Source organism: Columba livia, chromosome 3, assembly GCF_036013475.1.
Source record: "Columba livia isolate bColLiv1 breed racing homer chromosome 3, bColLiv1.pat.W.v2, whole genome shotgun sequence".
Lineage (NCBI taxonomy): Eukaryota > Metazoa > Chordata > Aves > Columbiformes > Columbidae > Columba > Columba livia.
In genome coordinates, this window is record NC_088604.1 from 81,291,858 (window position 1) to 81,311,211 (window position 19,354).

Genomic DNA, 19,354 nt, shown 5'->3' on the forward strand with positions numbered 1-19,354 from the left:
ACCTCTAACCAGCTCTGTGACTTACCAATGCTGCCCTGGCTTCCTGGCTTGACCTTGGACCCTCCTGGTCACTTGAGACTTTGTTGGTGAGGACATTGCTCCTGCCTGCACTGTTGACATCCTCAGTTCTTCCTTCCCTTCCCTTGGCAAGCTGCCTGCTCTTGCTGATCCCCGACAAGGGTGTTGAAAATACTTTACATATGGATGAATGATATGCAAGGAACAGGGTCTCATTAATAACTTTGATTTGCTAAATATGGACTGCCACATACACTCTTATTTTTAGAGCCAGTGTATTCTGATGGATGTTGCAATCAACCTAATTGCCTCCACTAAAGTGAATTATATATTAGATGCTAGAGCTTGTGCTTTAGAAGTGACTGATTATCATGAGAAAACAGATTTGCCAATAATTCTAAAGACAATATTAACACACAACATTTCATAATGAAAGATGGTCAGTGATGTTTATAAATGGGCATTTGAATGACAAACCAATACTAGAACACACTTTGGTAGCTGTGCAGTAAAAACAGACTACTCACTCTTCAAAACTCTTTTCAGGCATTCACAAAACATGGGCAATGTGAGAGGTTAAAGTGAGATTGCAAAGTGTTCTAGCAGGAGTTGCAGGAAGAGGGTGTCTGGGTTTTCTCTCTTCCAAATATTTAAATTGTTACACACAAAATAACCCATTTTCATGGTTCACTACATATGTTTTCTACTCTTGACTGTTGCTTTGTACTTTAAAGTTCCTGAGAAACCTCTTCAGTTTTTTTCCCTTTAAATAAGATCATAGTGATAACGACAGGGTTTCATTCTAGAACCAAGAAACTGGACTGAGTACACATTGTATTACACACACTTACTGGAAAAAACCCAGAGCTTTCACCCAAAAGTTAAAGTGGGGGATTTAAGCTTGTTGCTAAACTGGCTAAATCTTCCCTCTCACCACTGCACAGAAAAAGCCTCAGCTAAATTCAATGGAAGCACAACCAGGCCTCTGAAGATCACAGATAATGCCACCTACACATCCACCACCATGTACACAAACTTAAACTCCTTACATAATTTCCCCAGTGCCAATGATGTTACAGCTTGATTCTGTCCCAGATGGTGGGTGTAACTTTTAGAGAATGCTCATTATCTCCACTGAGGCCAGAATAATTTTATGCTCACTGTGAGTCAAAATTCTGGGTTCAGAGTCAGTATGTACATGCCTAGTCAGCACTTAAAGAGCAAAGAAAATAGAAAGTACTGCAAGGTCTAAGGGTTTCAAAGTGCCCTGTGGGCAGACAGAAGTTCTCCCTCCTGAGTGTCTGCATCACATGGAGAATTGCAGGACAATTGGCACAGAACATGACAGTTGGATGAAGAAAGTGAAATCAACCATTTTATTTAAAATTCAGGATTTCTAGTAATATTTATACCAGCTTTAGGTATACTTTTACCCAATTAAAAGAAAAACACAAAAGTTTTGCTCTTTGTGAAGGAGCACTGAGAGTCACTTAGTCTTAAAAAGACGACAACTATTAGGTGGACAAACAGGTCACCAATCAGCCTTGTGAATCTATAAAAGAAGTACATTTTTTTTAGTAAATGCTCATATCATTCAGTTAGAAGGAAGACCATGACAGTTTTTTACGTGCACTGAATTGTCAAATGGTCAGAAATATAACTTCTGAAACACTCCTCCCTTGCTCTACTTTTTACTGTGTGATCACACTATTTCTGAAATGCAATTTGATTATAGATTTAGAGGGGTAGAGGACTTTCTTACATAAACCAAGGCAAAAAAGAAACCAAGTTTCAAACTACTAAAGAGCTCAAGAATTAGAAAAAGCCAGATTCACCTTCAAAACACAAAAGTTCCCAGATGCCATTGGCCTGGGAAAGTCTTGCAGGGTGACAAAGAGGTACAGAAGTCACTCAAGCTACGTAAACTATGGGACCAGAAAAAGAATATCCTGTTGTCAAATCTAATTTAAAATTACATCCATTGAATTATTTCTTACTTCTTGAAGTTATCATAATGCTTTTAGTTTGCATTCAAGAATTAACACCCTTCTTTGGCACCAAAAACCAAAGATTTCTATCTCCTCTTTAGGTCCTCAGATTTAAGGGGGACTCAAATGCACTTGCTAAAAGGCTTCTAAGAAGAGGAGGTGCAACCAATTCAAATACGCTGATATTGCATGGAAACCATTTGGGGCATGTGCAATCCAAGGCAAGGCTGAGGATTGCAGAAAATGTGGAGTATTTTCTTCTAAATTGCAAAAGTCAGCTACAGGGATGGCATCAGAAGCTGGCCATTACTTGACAAAGAGGGCAACTACCAGGCCTCCCCTGGGAAAGGGCTATTAGTGGCAAGACAGTGCACGAATACAGAAAAACACTTTTGATGTCACTGCTCCCTTCATGGTCTGAAAGCTCTAATTTCCATATCAATAATGAAACAGGTAAACCTATTTTGTTTACTCAACATGCTAATTTGAAAGCAATTCTGAAAATTATGAGTTATACAGCCCTGAGGAAGAGGACTTGGGGGTGTTGGTTGATGAAAAGCTCAACATGACCCAGTAATGTCTGCTTGCAGCCCAGAAAGCCAGTCATATATTGAGCTGCATCAAAAGAAGCGTGACCAGCGGGTAAAGGGAAGTGATTCTGCCCTTTTACTTTGCTCTCATGAGACTCCACCTGGAATACTGCATTCAACTCTGGATTTCTTAGCACAGAAAAGACATGGACCTGTCGGAGCATGTCCAGAGTAAGGCCATGAAGATGATCAGAGGACTGGAGCACTTTTTCTATGAAGACAGGCTGAGAGAGATGGGATTGTTCAGCCTGGAGAGGAGAAGGCTCTGGGGAGACCATATAGCAGCCTTCAAGTATTATACCTAAAGGGGAACTACAAGAAAGCTGGGAGATGGACTTTTTTACAAGATCAGTAGTGATAAGACAAGGGGTAATGGCTTTAAACTGAAAGAGTAGGGTAGATTTAGATTAAAAATAAGGAAGAAATCCTTTACCATGAGGGTGGTGAGGCACTGGAACAAGCTGCCCAGAGTAGCTGTGCACACCCCAGCCCTGGCAGTGTTCAAAGCCAGGCTGGATGGGGCTTGGAGCAACCTGGTCTAGTGGAAGGTGTCCCTGCCCATGGCAGAGGGGCTTGAAACTAGATGATCTTTATGGTCCCTTCCAACCCAAACCATTCTGTGACTCTATGTTTATAATTCTCGGAACTTATTCTGATAAGACATTTTACTTCTATTTATAAGGGACCTAGGTGCAGATTATCAGTGGTTTTAAAGCCATGCTTTTAAAATAAAATAACTGACACATGTAATTGAGTCAGTTAACTTTTCATAAGCTGGCATATAGATGCATTCGCCAAACACATTTTCCATGTTCCGCATATTATGGAAATAATTTATACATTCATGGAAAGAAAATCGCAGGTAATACAGAACCCTGAAGTGGTGAGCTGATTAGAAAGCGTTTTCAGGAAATGCCTCCTGCTTACAGAGCCTGTGCTCCAGTGGTTTGTCAATGTCAGAATTAGCAAGGATCAGAACAAAATTTAGGACATGCTTGTGGAAGTGAGAGTTTCTTCTCATAATTTATATGACAGAGATAGCTCCTAATGAGTGAATTATGTAGCTCTGCAGAGAAATATAATGGGATATGAATTCAGAGTGGAAAAAAAAAACTTGTAGGTCATCTGTTCCACCTTTCTGCTAATGTCTCTTTCCTAAAGCTCATTTGATTTTGTTCTGCCCAGATTAAATTTTATGCACAGGAAGCACTGGCCCCAGCCACATTTTCTTGAGAGACTGTTGTCCTTGATAGACTGTACTTCTCACTTAGTCCTGCCACCAAAATTTTAGTAAATACATTCCATATATCTAGTTTTTCAAAGCAAGGTCAATAAACCACAGCCAGTCTTAGCAACAATTAAGTACATTACTTGAATCTGGTAGAAAGAGTCCATTCCTTACCTAAAACCCAGAAAATTTTGAGACACTTTGCAACAGGTCCTTAAAGGAGGGATCTCTATTACGGACCTAAGAGGATTGCTTGTAGGAGTCATTGCTGATGTACTCTGGTTGATAACAGCTGCTGCAAAAATGGGAACTGGGCATCGAGATTCAAGATTATGGAACTGCAGAGCTCTCCAGAAACTATTTACACTACATTAGTAAACTTCTTCTTATTCTTATAGCATAAATTTTAACAAATAAATTTTTATTCATATCTGACAATTTATATAGAAGAAAATGCTACTCTCCTACCAGTTTTGCCCCAAGCTACTGACTCATATTTATGGATTGATTTGCAGAGATGCTGAGCACATGCAGTTTTCCAGCAGAGTTTAGGAAAGCAATAGGGCTTAATATTTTTCAAACACAAATCACTTACTAATAAGCTGTTGCCAAGGGAATTCTGCCTGCGCATTTGGGGAAAGTAAGTATATGATGCATATTCTATAGCTCCTCTTCTAGCCAGTTGCCCCATGGAAAAGGGTGCAGCAAGATGCATGTGAGTGAAAATTCCTGAAAAAATCAAATTTTCATAGAGGAATTTGAAAGCTAGGCACGTCAAATAAGTAGGCAACAAACTCCAGAGATAAAATTATATTAAAATTTTCAGTATGTGAACAATATGATTGCAATTACTCATTGTGCACTATACACTCTGCGGCACGACTGCAACTTTGGCAGAGGAGAGGCAGATGAGCCCGGTGCAATGGCCGGTGTTCAGAAGGAAGCAGCAGAGGCTGAACACAGAGGGGTCTCTCTCAGCTTACTCTTAAGTGATGAGAAGGTGTCCTTAGGAAGCCAAATATTTGCTTTCATAAAAATGCTGGAAGACAGCTACGAGACAACAACTTTCATTTAGCAAAAGCAGATTTTTTTTTTGCTGTAACTCAGACTGGATAACAGAGTCATGAATATTTGTAGGAGCTGCCACCAAAGTTTACAGGCAGCACTTCTCCAGACAGGGAGCTTACATTTTTAAGGGGAGAAACTAATTAAGTTTTGGGTTATTTTCCTGTAAATGCTCTAGTTTCCTAGAAGATTGCTTTTACAACACATGACTTTATTTGGAAGTCTAGTGAAAATATGTACATTTTCAAAACTTGCCCTTCTTCAGTGCAGCAGAATTGTAAGAATTAGCTTTGACTATACAGAAAAATAGTCTCATTAACATCATTTACAGATCATGTAGTTACGTGCTCTTAAACTCATGTCACATTATCAGTTTACTGTGTTCTCCATAATCTACCAAGATTCTGTAACCCTCAGTTTTTAACTAATTTGGGAGAAATACACACACATAAAACTACAAGGCTGAAACAGTATCCTATTGCAACTATACAGATGCAGTTGATTGTTGTCTTCTATTGTTAGGTCAAATCTACTTAACACTATAAGTGATCGTGGAACTTTCAAAATTTTGTTCTATCCATCCTTTGAACATACTTATTTTTATAATATGCAGTTAACTGTAAGAAAAGGTCTGTATTTCACAGATACTTTTGAGTCTAACCATCAACAAAAGAACACTACAGAAAATGAGTAAAGGTTATTAATTCTTCTTCATATATTATACGTCTGGATTGTTTTGCTTAGGTTTAGGCTTGAGCTTTTCAAACACAAAAATAATTGCTATTTTGTTGTGAATGGGATTTTTACCTAGCTTTTCATATCTTATTTATCTCTTTCAAATAAGAGAGGAGTAAGGAACTGAGTTCCTGAAATTTACAACTGCTGTGAGTCACTAAACCTCCAAAAGAACCTGACAGGTCCCATGACAACAAATGCCAAATGCATATGGAATAACAATATTATATGTGGTTTTATATTTCCCCTTTTTGAGATGCAATGGAGTTCACAAGTCTCCATACTTAATTAATTCTTAATGACATGAGCTGTTTTTAATCTACCAGAAAAAAATCCTATCAGTTACAAAATTACATCTGTAAAAAAAGAGAAAATTATTACAGTAGGTCACATGCTCAGCCTTTAGCTGTGTTCATTTCCAGAGACATTTTTCTGAACTGGTATCCAATTCTATTTGTCATGAAACCAAATTATAACTCAGGACCTTGACTTAACTCACAGTAAACACTAAAGTGATTTCAACTACACTGGCTTTAAATAACAACAACAACAACAACAACAACAACAACAATAATAATAATAATAACAATAATAATGTGCATACTTCTTTTCACTAATAAAATCCCATTGAAAGCAAGGGGATTCTGCACAGAACAACATGTCCTGCATGGGTGGACTCCAAGACATATGGCATTCAAATGGGTATCTTCAACAGATGGAATCTAAGAAACTGCTTTTTAAAAAATTATTTGCAATTTGAGACACCTCTCTGAGATTTCTTATAGCATAATTTTTCAAGAAAAAGAGAGGGAGATTTTAAGCACCTTGTGAAAATCTATAGTTTCTTAGTAAACTCAGAATGATCAGATAGTTAATATTTCAATCGTTACAATCAAATCCAAAGGCTACACAATTCCACTATGACATACAGAAATTAATCCAAGGCTTCTTTTTGCCACTCACTATGGCTTTGTTATGAGAATGGGTCTGCAGTTTCTTGGCATTTTGGAAGACTGTGTTTTCATGTCTTTTTGCTTCACATTTTCTTCATATCAATCTTTTTCAATTAAATTATTTGATATTACAAACTCACATGGAATAAGAAAATATATTTTAGGGAAGATATTAACATATAAATCAAAGATGTAAACATTATTTGTTTCTGAGTCAGCTCTGGTGATAAAGTAACACATGCGGTATCTCAATCTCATTTAATTTCTAGTTGAAGATTAATTATTTTCCTGGCAGTATGCTACATTCTGGACAGTAGCCCAGCTATGGGTGAGTAATGGTAAGTGACTGGGAGTAATTTTAAAATTCAAATATAAATGTAGTGTGTTTTCAAAGACTTGCAAAATTAGGTCAATGCCAAAGAAAATGGTTTGCTTTGTTAATAAGTTTGATAAAGAAAGATTACAGAGAAAGCTGGCTTCTTGCTGGCCTTGAGAGACGCCTAATGCCTGTCACAGTCATTAGCTTTAAGAAGTTCATTTTAAAAATTGTTCAGGACAAGCCCATGACAACAGAAGCATTCCACAGCACCATAATACATGACAAATATGAAATGCATTTGCATATCTGCAATATTCTATTTATTATACCTTGTTGTGATTGCTGTGAAAATCCACAGAACCTCCTTTGAATGTATTTGAGGTGGAATTTATCCTTTAATATCCTCAAATTGTTTCAATGTTATGTCAGATTTAGTTTGGATTCTTGAATATTATGTTTGATTTTTCTATTCCTCTGATGACCATTGTTTACAACAGTTATGTAATCCTTTTTGCAAGCAGCTGTATTCAGTTCTCTTTTTATATTCATAGAAAGCTAGGAGGAAAAATCCTGAGGCCACAAGGCAAGTGCTAATTTCTGTAACCAAGAAGATGCTAACCAAATAAGAACACTACTAAAAAAACTGAAGTATTAAAATTTTATTTTCCTGTGAATGCTCTAGCACTAGCCAATTATGGTGACACACAGGCACCTTAGGTAAATGTAATGCAACACCCTTCCCTTCCCTTCCCTTCCCTTCCCTTCCCTTCCCTTCCCTTCCCTTCCCTTCCCTTCCCTTCCCTTCCCTTCCCTTCCCTTCCCTTCCCTTCCCTTCCCTTCCCTTCCCTTCCCTTCCCTTCCCTTCCCTTCCCTTCCCTTCCCTTCCCTTCCCTTCCCTTCCCTTCCCTTCCCTTCCCTTCCCTTCCCTTCCCTTCCCTTCTGCAACAGAAGTCAAATTCACCAACTGTGGCAGATTTTACAGGTCTTATATTTAAATCTCAAAAGGTCTCAAATGAGTATGTTTATTGTCCCACAAAGGCACCTCCCCACATGATGAAGAGACTTCTTCCAAGTTAATTCTGTATTTCTGGCACGGAAAAAATGGACAGATTATACATCTATTTACCGACTAACATATGTAATTCACTGCCCAGTCCAGTGATCAGCTGTGATGAGAAAGTTAGTGTCTACTAATTTAGACTAAAGGATATTAATAGAAACTTCCTCAGCCTCATCTCAAGGTCAGACCAGTTAAGCATATATTTATTTACTAAAATTCCCCCAGTAATGTAATACACATTACACTGAACAACTCAATGGGTCTCAAAACCACAGTAAATTACTTTCTGATCTTTAACATATTAGGAGACTACACTGAAGTGCTCCTATGAGAAAAACCAGTAACACTTTCACTGAAAAGAAAAAACATTGTAATGCATGCTAAAACAAGCATTTCTCCTTCAGCAACTAATTTCCCATATGGAGATGCTAATCACTCAGGTATGGTATCACAGAATCACAGTAACTCATGCCATGAGTTAGTCCTCCTTTGCAGCTTTCAAGAACTATTTGCTGGACATATCTCAGTATTTTAAAGAAAGATGAACATTTTTCGCCTTCCATGGGATGAGGAAAGTGTCACCACTTTCAGACCCTACCCTGAAGGCACTCAGCTCTGCTGAGTGTCCCAGCATGAAGTTGTTTTATTTAGCAATGTATTTGAAATTAAACTGCGTCCACTGCGGCAAGGAATGAAGGGTCTATCAGAACCATTCATCCCTGTGGTTTGCAGCTCCCAAGGGCTGAGTTTGAATCCATATTGCAAGTGAACTTGCATCTAAATTTCCAAAAAGCTGTAAATAGAGACTTTCAAAATTCAAGTTTTTGAAAAGGTAAGCTATCATGTACATGCTTCATTACCTAAATAAGTGACTTGGTCTTCAGGTGAGATGAGTACTTACAGTCTGGATTAGAATGAACAGGAGACTGTTCATAGATGATCCATTTTCCTTAAAAATTAGGTCACTATTTAGTGTACAGAGGCACCTAATTTTGGTTATAATTTTTATGAGGGTTTTTGTTAATACTTAACTACCTATTATCTTCAGATTTTCATGTCTAAGCACATATCAGTAACTACAATGCATAATTTATGAATAAAAACCCAAGAAAAAGGCAAATAAATAAGGCAATTTCTAACACAGTTTATATTAGAACCATATTAGTTTCCATAATAAATAATTTTCCACAAAGTGTATATCAGAAATAAAAGAGTTAAATTAGTCACATCTTTGGGTCTGAATCAGAGAATAACTATTGCACAACCATGAATAAAACCTCCTCTGCTTCATTGAGACTTTGTCACTGTAAATAATTACACTTCCTGGAACAAACAGAAGATGTAAATGGCAAGGTAGAATAAGTTTTGAGGTTTGTTTTGCTTTGTTGTTTGGTTTTTGTTTTTTTTTTTTTTCTTCTCCCTTCAGATCAACTCCAAATCTGACTTTACAAACTTCTATAACACTCTGAAAAAGGTAACAACACATTCATTTCAACAGCAGCAACTCTTGTACAAGAATTGCATGACATATAATTATGTTTTTAACAGTGGGATGATTAAACAAGACAGACTGCAATGATGTGTTCATCCATAATTTTCAAAAGAAACGCAAAAGTTTTCTACACTGACCATAGTCTGTGTTTTCCGGCTCCCAGCAATTTGATGGCCAAAAATAGGGTGTCTATAGACAAAACAAAAAAGCAGGGAACTCAAGTTAGACAGTGCAAGGATTGTACAGTTCTTGGATTGATACTGGTTTTCAGAGTCAATTTAACATTTTGGGTAGATCTATCATATTGCTAACTTGACAAGTTTGAAATAGACATCATAACAGAAAATCAGTTTTGTACACTTGTTTATTGAACTATTGTCAGAACGGCATTGGAAAAGAAGAACAAAGTGTCTATTTTTAAAGTTAAGGGAACAAAACCCACAAGATTAGGTAGTGAGGCTATCTTTTTCATCTTCCCTAGCAACATACCTCTCACACGTCCCAGAGAATCAGTTTTAGAAGGTGAAAAGCCAAAAGATACTTCGGGGTACATTCATTTCTTGATTTTGGAGAGTTATCATTAGTATACATTAATGTTCTATACTCTTTCCTAGAAGTTATTTGTTTTAAAATGCCACTAAACACAACTTGTTTTCAAAAAGTTATAAAAGTTTTCATCTGTTGACATCTATTTTTTTTAATTATAATTGTTTACCAATTGTGATTTAAAATGTGGGGTTTTTTTTTAATGGAAAGCCGATAATAGTATCAATAATTAGTTCAATATTGTGCTTATTAAAACTGTGTTAAATGTATTGCTAAAATAATTCACTTCTACCAAATTAAGACTATAAGACCATATAAGCATTTTTCATACAAATAACTTCGTTTTTAAAATGATAAAATTTTGCAAAAATTTAAAGGATTATAGTATTTTATACATAACACATTTATATATATATACATACATACACATACAGAGAGTTACATATTATTTGAGCATTTGAACTACTCTCATTAAATATGTGAACAGGTATGAGTGGTATTTCAAAGCCAGGTGCTTCCTTAGGAAAAAATTCTGCTTTACTTTCTGTTTCTTATGGGTTTTTCTCAAAGATCTCCCAGCTGCAAAAATGGAAAGCTCTCTTGCTCCACACTTCCCTCAAAATTGTTTTAATGCTAATCTGGAAACCAATAGGGCTGAATGGTGACACATCCACATCTACTGTCAGGTTAAATATACTTTGTGAAAAATGTCTCTATTGTAAAAATGACCCATCAACTTCAATAGGAGTGATTTAGAACTTGCTATTTATCAAGCAAGAGCAATGAGTTAAAGGGTAAAAAAAGAAACTATCACAAGCTAACTTTGAAGGCTGAGATGTGGTTCTTCTAAGCTGTTTGGTGCTCTGTAATGGAGCAGCAATAACTCTTTATCCTATCAGCTACTCCTTTGCAGTGCCACTGAAACCGAAGTGAACAGCTCAAAAGGAACGAAGAGGAACCCCTAAACAATGAATGGCATCACTCAGTGAATCCTGGAGAAGGAAGAAGTGATAAAAGTAATTTGACAATGTCAATTATAGAAAGCATAAAGTCTCCATCATTTAAATATACAGTTTTCAAGCCCAGGGAGGGAGAACTTTCCTTCCTTCGAGGCATGAAGTGTATCTTGGGAGAAGCACAAGAAGAGTACAACTATCTCATTTTGCTGCTAACAGTAACTTTAACTTGTGTTTACGAGTTCCAGTTGAGCTTCTGGAAAAAGGATGCAGTGAGGGTTAATAAATACATAGAAATCATATCCGTTCAGGCAGCTCCTGAGCTGAAACTGGCTAAGGGTCAGAGTTTATTTAGGTGGGGATTAGCAATTATGGTGGAGGGTGGCTGGAGAAATACGCAGGGGAAGAGCCCTTTCAGAAGTAGAGACACAGAGATTCTCCCAATTGTGGGTATACTTGCGAATTCCATATTAAAACCCATCATACACACTTAGGATCTGTCTTGACAAATTACATATACTCCCACCCCAGCTGAAACTTAAAAAATAAATTCTGTCTTCTGATTTATACCAATTCCCTGAGGTTCTGAGGAAATCCCAAAACTGCTCTTGGCATTCCTTTCACATCAGGCTATGAGGAAATATTGTGTATTCATGACTATACATTTATCATGTAAGAGAAGGATTCTGTTGTTTTATATAGATATGAAAAGCTACTCCCGGACAGCAAGAACACTTGAAGAAAGCATTCTGAGAGGGTCTCAGAGAGATTATATCAATCAAGGCTAAATCTGATATTACTGTTTTCAGTATTAAGTTAAAATAACACATTAAGGTTCTATTGGGACTTGCACAGCGGTGGTGCAGGAAGTGTGGGTGCTAAACAGAATATGGGAAAGGTGGCAGGATCGCCAATGTTGTGAAATGTCACTTTAGCTCACTAGGAGGCAGAGGTGGCTAAGGCTTTTCTGAACCATATTAAGGCGTCCCAATGGCAGGACCTGCTTCTAACAGAGGGACCCAGTTCAGACCAATGCTGAGAAATATGGAAATGCACAGACAACACTTTTTTCTTTCCAAAGCTGAACAAAACTTTCAAGGGAACAGATAAAATCCATTTTCTATTCCATTAGAGAATACCTGACTAAGACTTTGCAGGTGTGTAGTACTCAGAGAGAAAGCAACTGCAGGATGAGACAGACTGATACTCTGCAAAGCTGAGCACAGCAGCATGAGGGCCAGCAGGCTCAGAAAATGGGCAAGGGTCTCCTAGGTAAGCAAACTGAGAGCCAAGGAGATGGAAGGGAGATGGCAGCTGTTGGCAGAGAGCATACTAAATCCAAGCACCTTTATAAAGAAAGTGTAGTGACAGGTCAGTATAAGTACCAATGAACTGAACATGAAAAAGAGATCATGGAAAAAGCACAAACTAATGCAGATGCTACTAAGGATGAGCATAAGCCTCCCTGCACTATCACCCCTCTGAAGACAAAAGCAGAAAAGTTAAAACAGAACATAAGTTTTAACTAGCGAAGCACATGACAAATCATAATAAAAGGTTTTAATTATGTGTTATAAGGTAAGACAAAAGGAAACCCCAGCAAAAGGCAAACATCATGATATGAGAAAGGGTTTCAAATAACAGTACAGATAAGTACAGATGATTATTAAATGCCTTCCTTGTTTGAGTCTCCAGAAGGAGGGAGACTGTGGTCAGCTAAAGGTCTTCTGCCCAGGGAATGAGGTGGGCACGAGCTCTCCTTGCTGATGCTCCAAACTGGGCTGGCAGAAGCTGCCTCTGCGACACAAGCCCTGTCCCTGCCCACCTGCTGCTGGGCAGGTTTGCCGGCCCCGCTGAGCAGCGCAGCGCCCAGCCCCAGCACCGCAGCCTGGCTGCGGCTGCTGCAGCCAGCTGGCTCCCAGGGGAACAAAGTTCAATCTGTCTGCAATCAGCCCTGCGAACAGGCCCAAAATTAATTTTGACGTGAAGATAAGACTACAGGGCAAAGTACAGGGGAGGAACAAAAAAAAAAAACAACTACAGGAAGAGAAATACTTATGTGAGGTCAGAGAGTTCAGGTTTGAGGCCTGGTGAAATTTGGCACAGAAGACTTAAGGAATTATTGTGTTTTCATGTGGGTAAATTGTGTTTATTTGTAGAAAACAAAAAAGCCTCAAAAAACTAAAGAATGACTCCTGGATTGATTCACAGCACTCTGAGTAACACAGATGTGCAAATATTATGACTAAATTTTTGCTCTGGTACTTCCTTCTTATTCTCCTCTACCTCTAACTCTATAGTATCCAACGGGCAAGAGTTATCAAAATTATTGAATTATCTGCATGATGTTTAGAGGAGTGGAAGTTACCTGAAGGACAAGTTATGCACAGAAAAAAATATTCATTAAAGTAACCTTTGAAACATGTGCTGTTATTTAAAAAAAATTAGAAAATCACATAAGGCAGAGGAGCTTCAGAAGACTACAGTTAGGGGAGGATCTACCTTTTTCAGAAAAGGGAAAAATGGACATTTTCTGTATTCTAATCTTTCTAGATCTAGTGTCTAGATTGAAAAATTGTAATACACTATCCTTAAAAGCTAAAGGTTACTCAACTTCAATTTTTTCAAAAGCATATTAGGTTGCTGAGAGTGTAAAGCCCCTACTAGATGATAAATAAACAGTAGAACCTCTGTATTTTGACCAAGGCAAAGTTCTACATTACTTTTTTACCAGCAAGTAATTATGATGTCACCATAAGTTATGCGCTCAAAAGCAGCTACAGCTGCTGATAGAGTTGTATTCAAAGTGTAGATAGCTACTATTCACTTTCAAAGCAGGAAATGGCCTTGGTGGGTGCAGAGACAAAAACACTAGATACTGAAAATGAAATGTGATTTAAAAATTCATTTCTGATTAATGGATTTTTGCAATGATGTGATTTTATGGATAAAAAAAAAATACATCAATAAACTTCTGTGTAGTTAAAATGACTGACATTTTTCCAAATATGTCTTCCACATTTTCTTGCCTAATTGTCTGGTCCTAGCAGTCACAAAGTTCTGGTCTTAATCTAACTCACCGCACGTCATGCACACTGGAAAACCTGAAATACCCCTTGATAAATTGTAGTAATAAAAGTAAATCTCAGGCAACGTCACTCCTGGCTAAGAAAAAAAAAAAAACGGGGAGAAACAAAGCTTCCATGATAGTACAATTCAGTTATTGGAATGATACATTAAGATTTTGGGGAAATGTGTGTCAAGGGCCCCTGTTCAGGCTGGCACTCAAAGGCACTGGACAGCCCCTTGCCTGTTTCTATTCTTCAGGGACATCTCTGAGTGCGTCCCCACCACTCCCGGCTACAGTCCTCAGCCCCAGCACCTCATGGGCTCCTTCCTGCCCAGAGATTTATTGTCTCAACCTCTGCAATCAGACAACTTAACATCTAGCTGACACAAGGTCTTGGACAGAAATCCCTGGAACCTTTGACTCCAGAACCCTCATTTTCCTACAAATGCAGTCTGAAGTTACTTTGCCCCTTAGATGTTACAGACCTCAAACAGTTTAATCACATAACACGTGACTATAATGTATGTGCTGGGTTTACATCTCTCCACTTGTGTTCCAAAAGTCTCCACACAATTTAACAGTCCAGATATTTAATAATCCCTTAGAAGAATTTGCTAGAGAGGTTATTGATGAAGACTGGGGGAAGAAGATTTGCTTGTTCAACACAGAAAGATTAGGAAGTAAAGATTACAATAAGGAGATCCCTGGTCTCTTGGAATGAGATCAGGAATGAGAACAGGAGGTGTGTGCAAAGGAGAAGGCTGCCTGCTCTCATCTGATGTATCAAAAAACTCCTACAGCAATGTAAGGAGGCTTTGCCCACGTAAAGGACCTTCTCTATAACTGGACTATGCAAACAAAGTTTGGTTTAGCTATTTCTTACAACTCACATATCCCAAATACACTGGAGAAGAAGTATAACATCCCTTGCAATATCACATATTCCTATAGCAAAAACATTATACAATCTGCCTTGTTTCATGATCTAGAAACACTACAGAAGTGAAGATTTTCCCCAGGAGAGTTAAGGACATGGTATAACTTGTTGTACCTCAACATTCCCATTTTCAGAGAGAAGATTATGAAATATCAAGGGGGTTTTGTGAAATGTAGAAAATACGAAGGAATTATCATGCTTAAGAATTTCACTTTTCCTCAGAAGTAAATGTGAATTGTTCATCATGAACAAGTATTAAACAGGGAACATTTGTCATTCTGCCATGACATCCCACTTATAGCCGGAAGGAAGGTGGGTGGTAGAACGGTTTGGGGAAAGTCAAGTACTGTTTATCAGCCCAAGCAGAAATAATGCTGCCAGTTTTTATCAGTACACTTTTAAGGCACTTTGTTTAATTGTATCTGTAATTTGAATAAGCAACCAGTACCAGTCAGCAGCTAGAAAAATAAGGCTTACATAGCACTGCACATGCGAGCATAGACCCATTTAAGCATTCAGAACAAACCAGGCTGTTACAAGGATCTTTATGCCACTGACGGAAAACTGGTTTTCTACCCACAAATGCATACTGTTTCTCTCACACTATAGACAAACATCATTAGGTAAACTTAACCACAGAAATCCATAATTCTCTTGCTAATAAAGCCATATCAAACAAAATACTGTAACATAGCACATATTCGACACTAAACAAATTGGCAGCAGTGGCTGCTATGCATCATGAGCAATCCTGTGATAAAACAAATAGATCTGCTTCAGCCGTACCATAAAATGAATCAATAATAATTTCTGAGCTAATGAAACAGCCACTTGTAAAAATTAGCGTTGCCTATCAGCTTTTATAAAACATGATTAATTTCTATGCATTAAACTGTATTACTGAGGAGGGAACACATTAAGTGTCTTTCATCTACCCCTTGTTGATAGTAACAAGAAAAGAATTGTTGTTTCTGAAGCTGCTCTACTCCATGAAATCTTTTAAAATCTAAATACTGGGATGGGGGAGGAATATTTGAATCACTCATAAACCTTCCTTTGCTTATTACTGCTATTCTTCTCACAGGCACCAGGGAGTCTTTATAAACAGCAGAAATCAAGTCTTTGCTAAATAATACTTATACACAATCTCAAATGCCTTGCATGATGGATGTCAAAATTTGTGGGCGTTTAGTTTCAGATTCACTGCAGTTGACTCAAATGATCTCTCGGTAAAGGAAAAGGGTAAGATTGCTGATCTAGCACTGTCAAGCCCATAAAGGAAGGATGCCAGCAAGTAGTGGTCTGTTGTTAGCTCAGAACTATTAAAAAAGAGGTTGAGGAAGCTGGAAACAACAAAGATTTTGACTCCTCTTTTCTAGCCTGGTAAGTGGATGAGCACAAAAAGCAGCACAGTGGGGTGGTGGAAAGTGTGTCTGAGTAGGGATTTAAAACAGAAAAAGGGGTCCTGATAGGGCAGTCAGAAAGACACATGGATTTGAAATTATTGTTTGCTCTTTGAAAACTAAACAGGTACTGTATATGGTGAGCCTGAGCTGAAGAGATAATGAATCCTTGCAGCTGCAGTCCCCAAAGAAAATCTGCCAAATGCTGAATAAGATAACATGCTTCTTTTTTAGTTCCAAAATCTGGCTTCCAACAAAATCCTTCCCTCAAGGCATGGTAGATGATCCAATGAGGCCGTGGACAGTGGCTGGAGAGCTATGATGTTCAGCCACAGTATTCAGAATGGCCAGATGCCAGTCCAGGACTGAGCCGAGAGGTAACGCCCTGAGCAGGGTTGACCCAGAGAGAGGCAGGAACAAGGTAATTTCACCTCAGACACAAGAATCCACAACACTTCACACTCTACACTATTTTATAGCAAAGATATTCAAAGGTCCTCACAATGATTTCTATATATAATATTTTCATCTCAAATTCAGGCATGGGAAAACAAGGCCAGAGATGTTAAATGTGTTTGTCAAGAAAGTGTTCCCAGTGGTAGAACAGGAGAAGACATCAAAGATGAAATCTTCATCTTGCCAAAATCCATGAGGTTTGCTGCTATCTTCACCAGACTCAGGCTTTCACAAGAAACTGTTCCCATTTTCACATTTTTTCTCACCTGTTTATGCCTTCCATCTTAAAAGTTGCAAAACAACAATGAAACCTGAAGTTCATCTCTGAAAATTAATTTACATTAAATCACAAATTAATCTTGTCAAAAAATGGGAGTGTGATTATCACTAGCCTCAAGTATCTAGGCGTTTGTTCAAAGATGAAAGATATTAGGAAACACTATTTTTCACTCTGAACATTGTGACGCTTAGTAGGCATGTGTAACTTGTAGATTCTTTCCCTGGGAGACTATTATATAAGCTTAGTAGCTGAGAGGTTGAGTTGGGCATTCCTGACCAAGACAGACATATTATCACACATGCAGACATGGATGACAGGTCTCAGTGAGTGATGTCTGGCACCAGGAAGTTCTGCTTTCTAAGGTGCACCTTGCTTTTCTTATTTGGGCCCCTCATACCTGTTTGCTCTCAGCTAGAGGAGGGTAGTTAGCAGGTATTCAGCTCCTTCTTTGACCCTGGGCTTAAATTAACAGGAGAAGGCAATTTAGCTGTTCAGGATGGCTCAGAAAGTATTGCTACCCCTGAATTTTCTCCTTTGCCTTGTTGAAACTAATAAGAAATTTCCTCTCTCTGTGTAAGGCAATTAATATTTAGATCCATCCCCTTTGAATTAAATTGTTATCACAGAAACTAACCTAATTACACCTAAGTAGCTCAAAGAATGATCTGGCATGATTTTTTTTCTTCTAAGGCCACATTACTTAAAAAGCAGATACAACTACAATTTTACTGCCCTCCTGTTGGCAAGAGTAATAACTATAAGACTATAATTTTGTCTGTTAAAGGGCATTTGTGCAAATTAAGCACAATCTCCACTGCTTTCAGTTACTTCTATACAACAGAAGGTTGTTTAAAACAAACTGGAAGTAATTTTACTTTCAGGAGGGAACACGTTACCCTTTGGAAAACAAAGAATGAAGAGCATGCAGAATATTATTGTAGCTAGCCTGCGTTTTTTGTAGGTCATGTCTTTGTATTTCAGACAGGGACTTCTCTGCAGGGATGGCTTCTGAACTTTTCAGCGCTGGCAGGTGCACAGTTTTCTCTTTCTATTAAAATATCTAGAAATTCATGAAACTTGTCCAGTACTCAGTGGGTCCTACTTCCAAAGCACCCGAACAACTATTCTAGTGCAAAATTCGCACGTTTACAGCAAAACTTTCTTTCTCATTGGGTATGTTGTCTTAATCTCTAATTTGTCAGCTTCAGTAACAGATTTTACATTAGCCTTATTTTTGTGGGGAATGTGGAACTGTAGTGACCTCAGTTTTGCTGGTACAACTCCATTTAACAGTATGACACCACTATGATTTTTTTCTCATGCTGTACATTAACAGCTAAAATTGCATTGTTTTAACATTGTTAGCATAGGAAAAGCAGTGCAAAAAGTACCACAGAGCAGCTAACAACCAAAATACTGCAGATACATACCGAGCAACACTTAAATGAAATAAAATATATCCCCCTTTCCAAATTCAGACTATGTTAGGAATAAGAGTCAATAAGATAATTTCATTTCCTTTACTATGCTTCCAAAAAACTAGACTAATTTATTTCATGAGAGATACAGCATTATCACATTTTTTCCAGGATTCAAAATGGCCACTATCATCTTAGCACTTTAGTGACTTAATTTATAAATAAAATCCTTCTACCACTTTTTAGTTTAAGAGGAATTGCCAGTATTTAATAGGTTACATAAAAAATAAGGTATGGTTAAAATTTGGTATGAACCTTTGTGTAAGGCCTTTAATATAAGCCTCCATTTGCACAAGTTAAGAACATGTTGAAAACCCTTACCTGGAATCGATAAAAGGTGCCATCATCCTTAAGTGTTAGAACATGATCTGAGATTGGAAAGAAATAGCCATGTGCTGCCATCAGTGTTCCCAAATGTAGAGCTTCCACTGAAGAAAAGAAGGAAGATAAATTTAAAAATTAATTAACTTCTTTTCAGCAGTTTAGTTCTCTTGTTCAGATTCACCCTATCTCCTGCAGATAAACACTTGATTTTCAGTCTAGGTGCTGCTATAATGAAAGTGCTGTCTTTTTCTATGTAATATAACAATGCAACAAAAAAGCCTCTTTACTCTCCTTAATGAAGAGGTATTATACGTCCCATTTGTAGCTGCAGTTCCACTACTTATAGCTACTGCAATATTCACTCATTTATTTTGAAGCTGGAAACAGCTATCATTTTTACCCTGATGGTGCAGCCTGATTTTCCTCTTCATAGCAATGTCAGTTTACATGATGTTA

The 19,354-nt window shown here is 37.7% G+C and overlaps 1 protein-coding gene across 7 annotated transcripts in view; it reads right to left on the minus strand.

Moving 5' to 3' along the window:
* Nucleotides 1-19,354, minus strand: part of RGS7 (regulator of G protein signaling 7) — a 240,103-nt gene that overhangs the window by 65,164 nt on the left and 155,585 nt on the right. For all 7 annotated transcript variants that reach the window (XM_065057835.1, XM_065057838.1, XM_065057836.1 and 4 more), the window contains 2 exons: nt 18,896-19,002; nt 9,586-9,637 (listed from right to left, as the gene is read on the minus strand). In XM_065057835.1, coding sequence (XP_064913907.1) covers nt 9,586-9,637; nt 18,896-19,002 — 159 coding nt within the window. The remainder of the gene's footprint in view (nt 1-9,585; nt 9,638-18,895; nt 19,003-19,354) is intronic.